Genomic DNA, 14,940 nt, shown 5'->3' with positions numbered 1-14,940 from the left:
TTCTGCCTTATTAGAATTGTACCTTTAGTATTCCCTGGGAAACCTGAAAATGGTCTCTGGAATCTGTCCAGTAAGCCCTGACTGCTTAACTCTTATGAACATGTTCAATCTTGTAAAACTGTGTCAGAAGAGTCGTTTCTGGCTGGGATTCAGGATCACACTGTAGGAAGGAAAATTACTTGGAAAATCTTACTTTGCAGTGGATTCCTATTGCTACATACCTTACCATAAGAACACCAAAGAATTTAGCTATTTGCTTCCTGGTAATTACCTGAATCAATTTTTTTTTTTAAATTTTTTTTAAGGTCTACTTTGTTCAAGATATTAATGCTGGTTTAAAAGATGTAGCAGAAATACCAGAAAAACAAGTGAGTACATTATTTGGTTTTAGGCTCAGTCCTTACATTACATGTTGCAATTTATGACAAAGATACAGAAAATTTCAAAAGTCTCATATTTATTGGTGTCACTTTTTTTTCCCTTAAAAAGGTTCCCCTATCTTCTCTATCTATTGAAGAGCTGCAGAATTTAATTACCAGGTTGAAAAAAGCAAGTGATGGTAAGCTTAATACTAAATACTAAAAATGTTTCAAATTGAATTGATTAAATATTTAATTGTTATTTTTGTTGTTAGATACCTATAAAAATATGAGACAGGTGCCATAAAACACATCTGAAATAATTATCAGGCAGATAATTTAGCAATAGCTAAATTTTACTCCAAAAAGTAAACTGGATTGATAGAATGATAAAACTCCAATCCTGTGCTCCCTTCCTTTTGTTTTTGTTTTTTTTTTATTATTCAGATATCACTACAGATAACAATACAGCTCTGTTATAAACATATGAAGATAGCTTTACACTCCCAGCAGACTGCTTTGTTAGTGCTACAAACTGAGCTCATGTCACAATTGTAATAATGTGTGTTACAAACTAGGAACCCGTGGAAACTCAAAAGCTATACCTAAAAGTTTTGCATTTGCCTTCAGGCCTGGAACTCCATCTTAAGGAACAAATACTGTCCCACCAGGCTTTACTAGAAGCCTTAAGTGACCCAAAGAATGGGGAATCTGCTTTCAAACACCTGAAACAACAGGTTTGGTCTGATTTACTAATAACTATAGAGTTTGGACATGGAATTCTGCTGCTGTATATTTAGGTGACTGGGTGCATAATTCCAGTTGCTTCCCACAGAGGAAATGTGATATGGTAAAACAGAAGATATAATCCCTTTCCTCTGTACACACATCATCCTTTCCCTAATCCCTCACTGAAAGGAGGATTTAAAAAAGTCTTCTGCAGTTTGGTGAAAGAATAATTTTTCTGTAAGGCATTACAAAACACAGGGCATATATTTTCTTGGTTCACAAATAATCTTTTGATGTCTGTAGGCTTCAATTTTAGGTAACATGGAACAATTGCATTTACTTGGTCCAGGAAGGTGTTTTGTTGAGTTTGGAGCTGGGCGAGGAAAGCTGTCTCATTGGGTTGATATTGCCTTAGAGAACGTTGAAAATGTTCAGTTTTTGCTTGTGGAAAGGGCAACCACAAGATTCAAGGTAAGAGGATATTGTTACATTAGTAAAGTATAATTCTTAAACCATTGCCATTGCAGCTGTTAGTATTTCTTTTTTATCCTCAGTACATTTAAATTTTACAAGTTATACATTCCATACTTCACCAATAGCAAATTTATTAGGAAAAAATCTTGATGTTTAATGTTGGAAATTCACAGATGTAGATTTGACAAGAAAAAAGTCTGGCATTAATACCTGGAGCAAAATTATAGTTATTAGTGGCCAGCCCTATGCAATCTCTTGTTCTGTTTAAACAGGTGGATGGAAAACACAAAAGGAGAGATTCTGTATTTGAGAGGCTTCAAGTGGACATTCAGCACTTATGTTTAAGTAAGTTCCTTCTTGGCCTGTGTCATTCTGTGTCATTATTTTTAAATTTTGAATTGGGGTTCCAAGCAGTTTGTGTGTAACGTGCTTACATGTACTTGGTTCTGAAAATTATTCTCAGTGGTTGCTTGGACATGTTGATGCTGTATGTATACACATATATACACACAGCCATGTGTGAATATACATAAATACACATAAACATGTATTTTAAATGGACTTTTAAAGTTTTCTACTTTTTATACACTCATAGGACATCATTATAGGTGCGAAAGCACCAAAACAAATACATTTTGAAGGTTTTTTAGCACTTGCAGAATTAAACATGTTTGCATTGTTTGTTTTATGTGTAGAATTAAGCAAGTGATGCACCATCAATGATGCAGAATTTGTGGGAGCACCTGTCAGCAGGAGATGCATTAATGTCATATTTACATTTCATAGGCAGTATAGAAAGGCTGAAATGGTTAAATGTGCTTCCCAGCCACTGCATCTTATTCTTTTCGTTTGTCTTAACAAAATGTGCAAATCAATGTGTTTTTAGTAGTGGCAAACATTTATTTCTAAGTGTGCTGATATTATATTCTGAAAAAACAGAGGCGCTGGGGACATTGTGGATTGGATGGGGGTTTGTTGGTTTGTTTTTTTTCCCTCCAGATAAGGTACCTATTTTGGAGAAGAAAAAACTACCAGTGGTAGGAATTGGAAAGCATTTGTGTGGTGCTGCAACAGGTATGAATTACAGATGTGTGAACTGCAGAAAGTCAAGATATAGACCTTACACTCTGAATACACTGATCTTCCAAATCATCCTTTTAAGCTGTTCTTGCCCTCTAACCCTTTTTTGGTGAACACAGTAATTATATTCTAAGTATCTCTTGACTCGGTGGAATAGTAAAAGGAGGAGATGTAAGGATGCTTTAGGCAGAAGTGAAGCACTTCTTGGCTTCAACAGATTAGAACAGAGAACAGTGTGTGGTGGCATGGGTCGTGTATTTGAGAATAATTTTTTAGCACAGTTGCCTCTTCTTTGAAACAATTTTGTTTCTAAAATTTTATTGGCTGTCTGAATATGTATCCCAAACACAAATAAGGTTGTGTTTCTGTTCTGATAACTTTAAACTAATACAATTCTTCTAATGTTATATGGCTACTAGGTAGAGTACGACATGTTTTCAAAGCATGTTTGTGATTTTTAGTTATCATTGAACTTGCTTTTTGGCTTAGTTTGTGATGTGTAATTTTATTTTTCTTTGTGGGAAGCACATTATTAACCATGATGTATAAATAATGGCATGGTGTTTATGGATATTTTTTGTTGGGGGGGATGTATTTGTTCATTCCCAGATCTTGCTTTGAGATGCTTGCTTGAAAGTTACACCACTTGCTGTGGTGGAGAAGATGAAGAGCCTGCACCAAAACGCTGCAGGGCTGCTCAGACAGAGGTGGCTCCTCACAAATCTGCTGGTAATGACAGCACCACAGAAGACCATAAGCCTGTAGCTGGAATTGTTATTGCTCTCTGTTGCCATCACAAGTGTGACTGGACACATTATGTAGGCAGAGAGTTCTTTAAATCAGTAGGACTGGGACCAGTAGAATTCCATTATTTTCAGAGAATGAGTAGTTGGGCCACTTGTGGCATGCAAGAAACCACAAGCAAAGCTTCTACAAGTGAAGTCAGTGAAGATCAGACTAATGACACAGAAGAACACGAGCACACGCTCAGCAGGACAGCAAGTGGTTCTGATACTTTACAAGGGTATGTACATTTTTTTTCCTAGCAAATGGATTCCAGCAGAAAAGCTATATATAGTGGCACATTAAATTGCTTTGGGTCCTCAAAAGGACTAATTTTGCAAAAACATTTAATTAGTAAACTTATAGACTATTTTACTTTAAAGATATGATTTTCATGGACGTACATTTCAAAATATTTCAACAGTCATGCTTACCTGACCGAAATGAACTTAAAATTATTTCAGTAGTTCTTCTAAGCTTAACTACTAATGTTAATTACCAGAACTGCTTTGTGCCAGCTGTTCATTCCTTCCTTCCTCTGTCTGGAACCAGGGTGCTGAGCGTCGAGGAGCGGAAGGAGATCGGCTGCCTCTGCAAACGGCTGATTGATCACGGGCGCATTGAGTATTTACAACAGCAAGGATACAAGGCTGCACTGCAGTATTACACAGAGTCTGCTGTTTCCTTGGAGAATGTCCTGTTGACAGCTGTCCCAAATGCTTCTTTGATACCAGAGCCAACTATATGACAGGAGATAGATTTGGAATTGGTAGGGAAAAAAACCAAACCCTATAAAACTCATTGGGTTTTTTTTTTTAAAGCTACTTCATCTCTTACAAAAAAAAACTTGTATCATCTTTCCTGTACCCATGAAAAGGTCTTATATTTTCCAGTTTCACTGGGAATTGCAAATATGCAAACCAGTTCTCATCAGTGGAAAAATAAAATCCCTAAGAATATTTGAAACCTGTTGTAGCCTCTTTGCTGTGAAGAAGTGTAGTTGATAATTTTCTTCCATTCACAGTTGCATTCTTTATTCATTAGGATTCATGACCGGAGGAGAACCAGAAGTACAACTTTCCACATTTCCTGAAAGACAATAGGTTAAAATAAGTTGACATACTTTATTCTCACTTTGAAGTTCAGAATAGTTTTGTATTTCCTCTTAAAATATTTAAGTAGGCCTAAGTACTTTGATCAGCCTGTGCTGCTAGAGAACCTATTCAGAAAGAAAACTTACGTCTGAAGTGTCATCTTGGTATATTTTTGCTAATTTGATAATTCATTCATGAAATATTGATAAAAAAAAGCTGGCTTAGTGTTCTAAAACAAAAGCATTACATTCATTTTTTAAGCCTTCACAAAACACAGAATGAAGATCAGAGAGATCATTTTATATCTGCAGTGAAGTGCTTGCTGCAAGTAACAGCTGCCAACTGAACATCTGTTCCAAAGTGCTTATTTGGGTCTCTTACTGCAACATTAAAGCTGTTACCCCAGAGACAATGAACAGCAAATTTTTGTCATATTTCAGAAGTGGGATGAAACTGGGTGTTTTGTTTAAGTGACTGTATTTTTGTGTGTCAGGGAAAGCAAGTTGTGAGAAATATCTGTTTATCAGGTGTTGATAGTTCATTGCTAAAAGAGGTATCTTGGGAACATACACATTTCTCCCTTAAGCTTCCTCTGGAAGTACTACCTGGACAACATCCACAAATAGGAAAAGTTGAGTTTCATGAATTAAGAGATGCTAGAAGACCTTCACTATGTAAACTGATTAAATTGCAAATACAAAAGACAGTCATCAGCTTCTCTTTATCCATGGTGCTGGTAACTCAGGCACATTTCTTACAGTGCTCCATGGTTCCAGTATGTTCCTACCAGAATCTGTGCTGTTTGTTGGAGACCCACTGTGCCAACGCCTGTTAAAAGTGCCACTGTCCTCAGTAAAAGCCTGTTTACAGATTTTTTTGAAAACATTACTCATTTATTAAAAAGGTTATCCATGTGTCATTTTTATACATATCCTAGATTCTATTTATCCAGTTTATCCCTTTTTTCCTCACTATATTGTGGAGAGATCAGAATTAATTAAAAAGCCATACCTGTTTTCTTGAGTGATTCCTGGATATACATGTGCATGAAGTCAATGCCAAACATTTCCTGTTGCTCCTCCTCGTCTGTGTTCTCACATGGAGGGAGTGTTACCTCTAGCTCCAGTGGGTTGTCTCTGAAGTTGACAAATCTAGGAATTCACCAGAAAAGGTTAATCCTGTAGTAAGTTTTGTCCCAGAGAAAAGAATTCTTTTGAAACTGAATTAAGATTTCTCAAATAATGTTTTAAGCAGAAGGAAGTTAAGTTCTTGTTATACTAAACTCACCACTCTATTAAGTAAGCTAAGAAGATGCTTTATAACAGTAACTGATTGTGGTGGGAAAAAACATTGCAGTCCTTATAATTTTGTCTTCAGTTTCTGACCCCACTTTCAGATGTATTGAGCTTTCACAAACAGGTGAGTAAATGAGAACAGTGCAAGTGGCTGCTCCCAGCTTTGCAAGGCAGGAGCCAGTCCTTTCTCTCTTTATTCTTGTTCCACCCTCAGGCCTATAATTGTATATATTTAGTTAGGGAGGTTCTTCCAAAAGAGCTGAGAACAAGAATTGTCTTCTTGGGTTAGACATGGTTTATGCAGCCTAGCATTCTGAAACAGCCAGCATCCAATAACCCAAATGAAAATGCTAACAACAGGGAAGTTTCTGTCACAGTACACTAAGGAGTAGTTCAAATTCTACCAATTAAGAATTTACATTATTTTTTATTTTTCATATGAAGTACATGACAGTTTCATCCATGTCCTTAAACCTAACAAATTTTGTTTAATTCTGAATGCTTGAATTCTTTGTTCTACTTTTTGTCATTTTAATGCCTGCCACATTTTTCTATAAGCTCCTGCCTTTAGAGAGTGATATCAAAGGGCAATTATAGTGGGAGGGCTATGGAATGAGAAAATGTATCATAGTCTACTTTTCATGTGAGACTGTAGCTATCATAATTTACTTCTTTAACTAAGTACTTCACTACACAAGCTTACTTCACCAGATCCTTAATTGTTGTGAATCTGTGTAATTATGCTGATTTATTGTATCCCCCTCTACAACTGTGGTACTGCCTTTTCCTCTCCCTTAGTATCACTCTACAATATACAACTCAAGAGGGGCTTTAAAAAGTATTTTCTAGTTATCTTCATTTATATTACTGGTGCTTTTTCTTACCTCAGATTTGTCATGTCCTTCATACAAGCTGGAATATTCTTAAGTTTGTTGTTGCTAAGAACAAGAGTACTTAGATTTTTCATATTACCAATGGTTTCTGGCAAAGAGTTTATTTCATTCCTTTGGAGCCATAAAGTGTGGAGGTTTTCCATTCTGAAAAATAGGTATTTGTGCAATAAATCAAAATTCATAGAATTAATCCTCTCAGTCGTTACTATAAAATTAGTTTTTCAGCCACATAAAGGACTTATAATGCAACATCTCAAAGTAAACCCCATATCCAAGATAATCACCTAATTTCTGTTCAAAAATGTGACTGACAATAAATATTTAACCTTATAGTTGATACTGAATTTATTGTTAATTGAATGAATTATTCCAGTTTATCCAAAACATCACATTAGGGCTGATAAAATCTTGACTTTGGAGTGAGGTTAACATAAAAATTATCATTTTAAGTAGTGTTTATTAATTAGAATTTCAATGCAGTGGAATTGAGACTAAGATGAGCTTTGAGCTGTATTTACCTGTCAATTGTGTCAGGAAGCTCCTGGAGTTTGTTTCCCCCCATATCTAACCATTCAAGATTTGGCATGTTGAGGAGAGCTGAAGGGATGGCAGTAAACTGATTCATGCACAGATCTATGTGTGACAGCTTCTTTAAATCACTGAGCTGAAAAGAAAGGGAGATTTAATGTAACTTTGTGTAGCTGCTGCAGCAGTACAGCAGTAATCTAGTAATGTTGAGAAATGTTACAGCACATTTTGGAGCCAGTAAACAGAATGGTTTTGAGTTCCAATAGCTGACAGTACCTGACAACAACAGTTTTGCCTGGAAGGTAGATAGGTTGGGAGCTGATAAGGCAGCAGAACTTTACCTCTCAGCCAGTAGTGAGTGCCATAACTGCTGACTACAATTGACTACAATAGGTGAGTAGTTGTTTTCATTCTCTCATAATTGTTTTCAGCATTTGAGAACAACAGTTTTTCACTTCTGCACAGGCAGTTGTATAAATCACACAACCCGTTTTCAGATCTAGCTGTTCTGGTAAAGATGCTTACAGCTGTCCCCTGGCATGAATTTATACTCTCAACCATAAAAGGGAACTTCTCTGTGCTAAGGCATCAGATTCTTAGTGGGGTAAATCAGTGATGATATCCAGCCTAAACAAATTGATATGGAGTGTGTCACTGCCCTCCATGCACTGCCAAGTCATTTATCTGGCCAAAATAAAGACTGGCTCCTTCAGCTACTCGGATGTATGTGTGTGCTTCTCATGTGGCTTCAGTTTGACCAGTCATGGAAAGGTTGTTCACATCAGTGTGAAGTACTGTGAAATCACAGCATCACAGCAAATCTGAAAACAGAAATGCAACACGTAATGATAATTGGCTTTGGATAAATTTAAAATATGCATCAAACAAAACCAAACAGTCTGTCAAAACCTGAGGAGGAAGATCACAGATACTTCTGTTGACAGCCAGTTCCAATCTTTCCAGACTGATGCAGTTACTTATTTCCTTAGGAACAGATTTTATTCTGTTGTAACTGAGAAGCAGCTCTTGGAGGCTGGTCAGCTGGCCTGCAGGGAGCACAAATGAGAAATGTTCATGTTTATTCTATTTGAAGCATATTATTATTTGCTTTGCCTTATCCTTTTACTGTTGTAAAATAGCTCTATGTTCTCATGAAACAAAACAAACAAACAAAAAAATTACCAAACTGCACAATAGCAGCACCTCAGGACTCTTTAGTACAGGAGTGCAATCTAGTTCTGCAATCTAATTGAGTGCTTCAAGAAAAAACACAAAACCAAACATTGTGACTAGGCTACTCCTGCTGTGGACTCAGAACATGAAGTCTGTTTTTCAGTATCACTTTGCTAGCTGCATGCTGATGTCTAGTCCCTGCTGTGCAAACAGGTCCTTTTTTGTCATGGGGAGCTTTCATAGAGATATATCTCTTCCATCCAGCCCCATTTTTAGTTTATATGGAATTTATGGTTTGGAGATCTCTATTTCATTGTCAGATTTAAATAATCCGTTTTCTTACTCCCCAGTAGGATTATTAGACAGGCAAAGGGACAAAAATGGTACATGTGTGTGAGACCAATTTTCTTAGAAAAGCAGCTTAAAATAAAAGAAAGCACAGCTCACCAATTTCTTTAGGTACACTTTCAATTGAGTTCCGGGATAGATCCAGAACAACAAGGCTGTGAAATCTTCCAATAAACTGAGGAATTTTCTGCAAACTAGTTCTGTGAAGCTGCCATTCCTGGAGATGGATTAGTTTCAATAAGCACGAAGGTAATGTCTGCAACAAGAAATACAAACCAGAAGAAATTTAATTTAGAATACAGCCTGAGGCAGAAGTTTTATTTGAAACACTAACAGTCTGTCCTTTTTCTTAAGCTATACTGCAACATGTAGGTTACAAAATTAATCCTGATAACTGTTTACTAAAATATGCTAGAAATAGCAAGTATAATTAAATATGTATACATATTAGGAAAAGGTTTACCTTTTATAAAGGTTTACATCAATATATTAGGAAAGGGTTCTTCCCCCAGGGGGTGGTTGGGCACTGGAACAGGCTCTCCAGGGCAGTGGTACAGCAGCAAGCCTGACAGAGTGCAAGAAGTGTTTGGACAATGCTCTCAGGCACATGGTGTGACTCTTGGAGATGGTGCTGTGCAAAGCCAGGAGTTCAGCTCAATTAACTCAGCATATTCCATGATCCTGAAGTGAACACCAGTGTGGGTTGTCATGCTGATCACACATTGAACCTGCCCTCTTTTCGCTCCCAGTTTTTAGATACCTGCACTACTGTCATTGACAAGTTTCAGGCTTGTTTTTATTTCTTTATTGTTTTGGGGTTTTTTTAATTCAAGATAATGAAGATGAAACTGCTCTAAACAGATTTTTGCACAGAAGGCTGGGTTGGCTGTGGTGTTCTCACTGGCCTCAACACAAACTAATTCTCATCATCTTCTAGGAGCTGGTCAGTGCATTTCTGCATGGCTCAGAGCACTGATGGCCTTCACTCTGCCAGCAGTAACAGCAGATTAGCTCTGCACATGAGAAACAACAGTAATAGTGTTCTGGGAATCTACTGGCTCATTTTCACTCTTAGACAGAGAAAATAAACAATAAGAAATATCTTCATGCACCCAAACACAGAGGGTTTTCATCTTGATACATTTCAGTAGTTCTGGTGTGTGAATGTTAAATGAGAATTTACATAATGAAAATCATACTTTGCAGCGAAAATAGTTTCTAATGCAGAAAAGTCTTTTGGGCTTTGATTTTGCAGAGTAATGCTTAATATTCAGGACTAAAAACCACCCAGCTTGCTTTTACACTCAAAACAGTGTGTCCCAATTCACTGTTAGCAAAGCACAGTGAGCAGTTAGAACACAAATAGTACCACTGTAAGTGTAAAGTTGTAAATAGTAGTTCTCTAATGCATCAGTCATTCAACACAAGCAGCATTCATTCCTATCAACCCTACCTTCCATTCTTCTTCCTCTATCCTTAAAATTGCTCTTCCACCTTCATTAATAACTTTTTCTTTAAGCTTTGCTAAAGCAGCTCTCTCCTCCCAGACAAGCAGTAGTCTACAAGGGAAAAAAGATCTGCCAGTGGTGCCAAAATGAACTCAGCAATTAATTACTATCCTATCTATTTTCTGGAAAAAGAGACAAGCCCCTTATTGTCAAATAACATTAATTTTTATCTGGATGTTAATATACTGTCAGTTGGAGAGAAGAAAAGCCCTTAATGTTTGGCTGAGGTAATTTATAGGAATTCTATTTTACAGTTCTTTAAATTTACATTCAGAAGGAGGACATCATTCACTTTCAACATGTTGCAGCAGGGCCACAGAATATAAAGTCATGTGGAATTAAGTTCTAAAGCACATTTTGAAGCAGACTCCTAAAATGAAAGCCTTCCAGTCCACCACAGATAAGTGCAAGAAAATAGGTCAATCAGCTTCCTTTAGCTTGATTTCCAAAGGGTACCTAAACAAGAGTTAGGACAAGGTCGTTCTCTGTCTTTCTGCTTGTATTCTCCATGAGTCACTTTTGAATTTGTTGTTCCACTTCAAACACATCTGATAAATTAGGAGTACCAAAAATAGTATCCTAAATCTCTTAAAATTTCATGTAATTGCTGGCCAGACAGAAGACCATGCAACCCTGTTAATACCTCAAAGGAGAAGAAAGCATAAGAAATCTTCACTGGTTAGAATATTTACAGAGCAGAAGATTTTAGAATCTGAGTTGAGGGGATTTAAACTATATACTAATATTTTTATCACAGATACTAGATAAATTCTAATCACTGGGATTCCTGCTGGAGTAACAACTAAGGAATTAGAGTCTGCATGAGTTTGAAGAAACCAATTACAGTCTTCTGCAATGTAACATATGGTCTAGCTTTTCACATACTTAGAGTTGCAATTTACCTACCTTCCTGCAGACCTCTGCCTGAATTCCTTTTCTCTCTGTAATTCTTCATTTATCTTGTGTATTCTCACTTCCCAGAGTGTCTTCACAGCAGAGAATGTTCCCAGGCAAACTGCAGTTTCAGCCATGATCCTTTACATGTTCAGATTTGCTTGCAGGAATCTGACTGAATTTCAGGCTCAATGCACCACTTCAGGTATGGGTCCCAGATGGGGACAGTGACGTGAAAAACAAAATTCTGCAATACCCACTTCATTATGTTATCAAATGAGGTAATGTAAAGAACTGACAGAATTTTATCTACTGCTTTCTCTTTATAAAAATAGATAATTGCACCTAGTTACATTTTATTATAATAAGAAAAGGTATTTTTGCAATCTCTGTGTTCTCTTTCAGTGAACAACTGCTTCTCTCAGTTCCTTCAAGGGTAGGCTGTTGCCATAATTATTAAATGTAGATTTGAGCATTTGTTCCTATCCCAGGAAGACATGAAACTGTTACCTGCAATCTAAGGCAGTTCAGTTCTGATAGCTGCGTTCTGACACCTGATACAGATACTTGTCACTGAAGGAGTTTTGCACTTTACAGAAACTGCACTGTTCCTGGAAATTACTTTATTTGCATTCATTTTCTTCATAGCTTAACTCATTACAATGCATTTTATAGTTAGCATTACCTTTAGGAAAATGCATTTAAATCCTTCTGATTTCTCTTTGAAAGTTTGTGTATCCCTGAGTGTCAGAATTCACATTTAAAATTAAATGCAAAGTTTTGATATTATGTATCCTTTGTGAGATAATTAATAATCTGAGATAATGAATACATATTGTGAGATAATTAATACATATTGTCCTGAAGAGCAACAAAATCGGATACTCACTCATCCTAATCACTGCATCCCTCTGAAAACCATTCTTATTGCCATTACTGGAGCTAAGATACTGATACTCAGATAAGTTTGCAGGGCTGAACTTCATACCACAGCAGTGTACTCTGAACACTGATGATCTGAATGCTCCCTTTCTACCTTTTTTCCGATACTTGTAGTGGCAAGTAAGAAAAATGTCCTAAATATGCTTTAAACTAAAAAAACCCCCAAGAATAGCTTTCTTCCAAATAAGCAGGTAGGTAACAACAAAAGAGGAATTTCATGTCTTTTCATACATATATTTCCCTACAGCTGCAGCTCTGTCTTTTAGAACCAATCTTTTTTTTCATATTTGTTTCTGTTATAATATTGTGTGGCCTGGATAAGCCACAATTGCTTAGAGACTATTTTTGTGTTCAAACTGGCAATCATTCTATTTTATCTTTACTATGTCTTTTGCTAACATGCTTATTTGTAAGGTCTGCTTATACTGAAATCAAGCTAAAATGTGCAAGCAAATAAAATGTAAAATGTCAGGATTGCTTCCTGTTGTAAAGACAGCACAAAATCAAATTATAAAGCTTGAATAAAGAAGAATCTGGTCTAATACACTGATGTTTATGATTCTTATGTTTGTTAAGGAAAAATGGCAGGATTTGACAAGTGACACAAATGGTAACTCCAGCGTGGCAGTGCAGTCTGGCCTTTGGGCTCCTATAGAGGGATTGGATTTTTTCCTGTAAAGAGAGGACTGTATACTTTTCTCTCCTCCACATAAATGTGATCACATTTACTAGTTAGAAGGATTAGCTTCTCTTTCAGTGGTCAGAGTAACTACCCTTCCCAGTCTCCACCTCAACATGCAACAGTAATGCTATATATGCATAAGGCTTTTCTCTGCAGTGAGAGGTTCAATTCAAATTGCCTGATTTTTTCAAGATCAAATTTCTGTTGAGATCAAGTGATTAACTATTCTATAATTTCTTGTTGTTTAAAGACATTTTTTGAACTACAAGCCCTTTTAGGTAGAAAACTAGAAATCTTTTTATATAAATTGTGCAGAAAAGAGACATTTGTTAATAGTTGTACTACCAAACCCAGTATCATACTATACAGTCAAACTAATACTAATTTCTAGTAAAGCTTACTCTGAGCAACCCTCTTTTGCATATCATTCAACAGATACTGCCTTAGAAGTACGAAATATCAAAGGACCTAACTATATTACTATTTTCAGGATTTCTTTATATAACAGGATTCCATCAAAAAGGTCTTGTTCTTAGATGTTACTATTTGTCAAGAAAATAAAAACCATAAAAACCTTGTCATCACAAATCAGAAGTGTATTCACAAGTGTGGCTGTAAAACAACTGCAAATTCACTCCCAAGTAATCAGATCTCCCAATAACTTCACCTCCAAGCACCAGAAAGAGTTTAACAACAACTCACCTTAATTATTCAGTGTTTTCAAGGATTTTCTGTGGCTCATTGCTTTCTGGACAAGAGTGGAGATAAATTATGAATCTTGTCTGCATTACCAAAGCCATTTAAAACTCTCACTCAGACTCCAATGCAATGTCAGTCTAGTTCTAATTTTAACCTATGCTGAGAATAGAAGGCATCACATGAGGTATTTTGCAACCCCCCCAAGCATTTACCACTGTTGAAGTCTTCCCATTTTGCTGAGTGTGATTGGGCTCCCCTAAACTGGACTCCCGTTAACAGAAATTGTGAACAAAGAACAAAAGAATACTGTTATGCTACACAATAAGTTTGTATTGGATTAAAAATTACAATTAGAAATAAAAAAGGTCAGTATTGAATTAAAAATGACTGCTTTCTTTAGTAATGTTTCTCTGCAAGGTAACTGAGCTTCAAAGTGCTGTTAAAAAGCAACATTCACTAAACAGACAAGAAAAGGTATTACATCACTAAGTATTTTACTCATTACTTTTGCCAATGCTGAAGAATTCTCTTGCTGAAGAATTTGACTGCAAATTTTCAAAGTCCAGACAGAAAAGTAATCTTTACCAGGATGTGCAGAGGGGTTATTACTCACCCCTTTTCATGGTTCCAATAACGAAAAATATTTAATATTCTATTTCTTCAAATAGCCCTTGGAGAAGATCAAAGGAGAACAAGTCTGTCAGAATCTTTTACTTCAATCAAATGGGAAGAGAGACAACAATAACTACAAGGTTACTATTTGAGGCAGAAGCCATAAAACTGGATAGTTCTAACCAAATGAGCTGGAGTATAAAATGTGAGGATGAAATTTTAAAAGTATCATTACTTTGGTTATAATTCTACCACACAGAACTTAATAACAAAACAAAAAAAAACAACCCTCTCCAATCCACAAACAACTAAATACATTAATACCATTACCTACTTAAAAAGACACTAAGTACTTTAGCTTTCAATCTTCTCCTTGTGTAAGTAAAATTATTCTGTCTTAAGTATTTCAAATTAATTTTATTGCTTTCTTTCATACATTTCTATTTCCTCAATTTATTTTCTCAATTATCATCAGATTAAAAAATATCCTAAGCCTTTAGACTAAGCCCTTACCACAACAATATACTTGTAGGAAAGTAGACATTAGGCTGTGTTCTTCTGGTAGCCTTGGGTACAGTATGTTTTTAAGGCAAGAAGAGTTTGAGTCACCCATACAGGATTGCCTGCATAAAATTCACAAATAAAACCAACATTTTGTGGCTTTACATTTTTTATTAGGAATAAATAAATCTGATAAAAATGAAATAGGTGATAAGCACGATGTAACAGTCAAACTTTGCAAGAAATGACCTTTATATAAAAGACCGTTATACCACAATAGAAATGTTAATAGCACCTTACATGGATGCGCCACACTCCATACATTACCAGCTTTTCTCTTATTCAG

The 14,940-nt window shown here is 36.1% G+C and overlaps 2 protein-coding genes across 4 annotated transcripts in view; one reads left to right on the top strand and one right to left on the bottom strand.

The window, feature by feature from the left end:
* The window catches only part of TRMT13 (tRNA methyltransferase 13 homolog), a 5,570-nt gene extending 1,186 nt beyond the window's left edge, over nucleotides 1–4,384 (top strand). The window contains exons 4-11 of one of the 2 annotated variants that reach the window (XM_064428122.1): nucleotides 306–368; nucleotides 490–559; nucleotides 990–1,096; nucleotides 1,392–1,559; nucleotides 1,835–1,907; nucleotides 2,562–2,636; nucleotides 3,252–3,666; nucleotides 3,978–4,384. In XM_064428122.1, coding sequence (XP_064284192.1) covers nucleotides 306–368; nucleotides 490–559; nucleotides 990–1,096; nucleotides 1,392–1,559; nucleotides 1,835–1,907; nucleotides 2,562–2,636; nucleotides 3,252–3,666; nucleotides 3,978–4,173 — 1,167 coding nt within the window. In that variant the 3' untranslated portion in view covers nucleotides 4,174–4,384. Of the gene's footprint in view, nucleotides 1–305; nucleotides 369–489; nucleotides 560–989; nucleotides 1,097–1,391; nucleotides 1,560–1,834; nucleotides 1,908–2,561; nucleotides 2,637–3,251; nucleotides 3,667–3,977 lie in introns of those variants that run through there. The other variant, XM_064428123.1, reaches the window with a different exon arrangement.
* LRRC39 (leucine rich repeat containing 39) lies at nucleotides 816–14,940 on the bottom strand. 2 transcript variants are annotated; one of them, XM_064428135.1, is made up of 9 exons: nucleotides 13,485–14,940; nucleotides 11,171–11,405; nucleotides 10,210–10,315; nucleotides 8,856–9,012; nucleotides 8,145–8,281; nucleotides 7,226–7,371; nucleotides 6,699–6,851; nucleotides 5,531–5,670; nucleotides 816–4,514 (listed from the first exon to the last, which is right to left on the bottom strand). In XM_064428135.1, the coding sequence occupies exons 2-9, from the start codon at nucleotides 11,293–11,295 to the stop codon at nucleotides 4,459–4,461; spliced, it is 1,020 nt and encodes a 339-aa protein (XP_064284205.1). In that variant the 5' UTR covers nucleotides 11,296–11,405; nucleotides 13,485–14,940; the 3' UTR covers nucleotides 816–4,458. The 2 variants fall into 2 exon arrangements, with proteins under 2 accessions (XP_064284205.1, XP_064284206.1); XM_064428136.1 differs by having other exon boundaries at nucleotides 11,171–11,357.

Source organism: Passer domesticus, chromosome 7 (assembly GCF_036417665.1).
Source record: "Passer domesticus isolate bPasDom1 chromosome 7, bPasDom1.hap1, whole genome shotgun sequence".
In the NCBI taxonomy this organism is placed as follows: domain Eukaryota; kingdom Metazoa; phylum Chordata; class Aves; order Passeriformes; family Passeridae; genus Passer; species Passer domesticus.
Note: the sequence above shows the minus strand (reverse complement) of the source record. Positions and strands in the feature narration are given on the sequence as shown.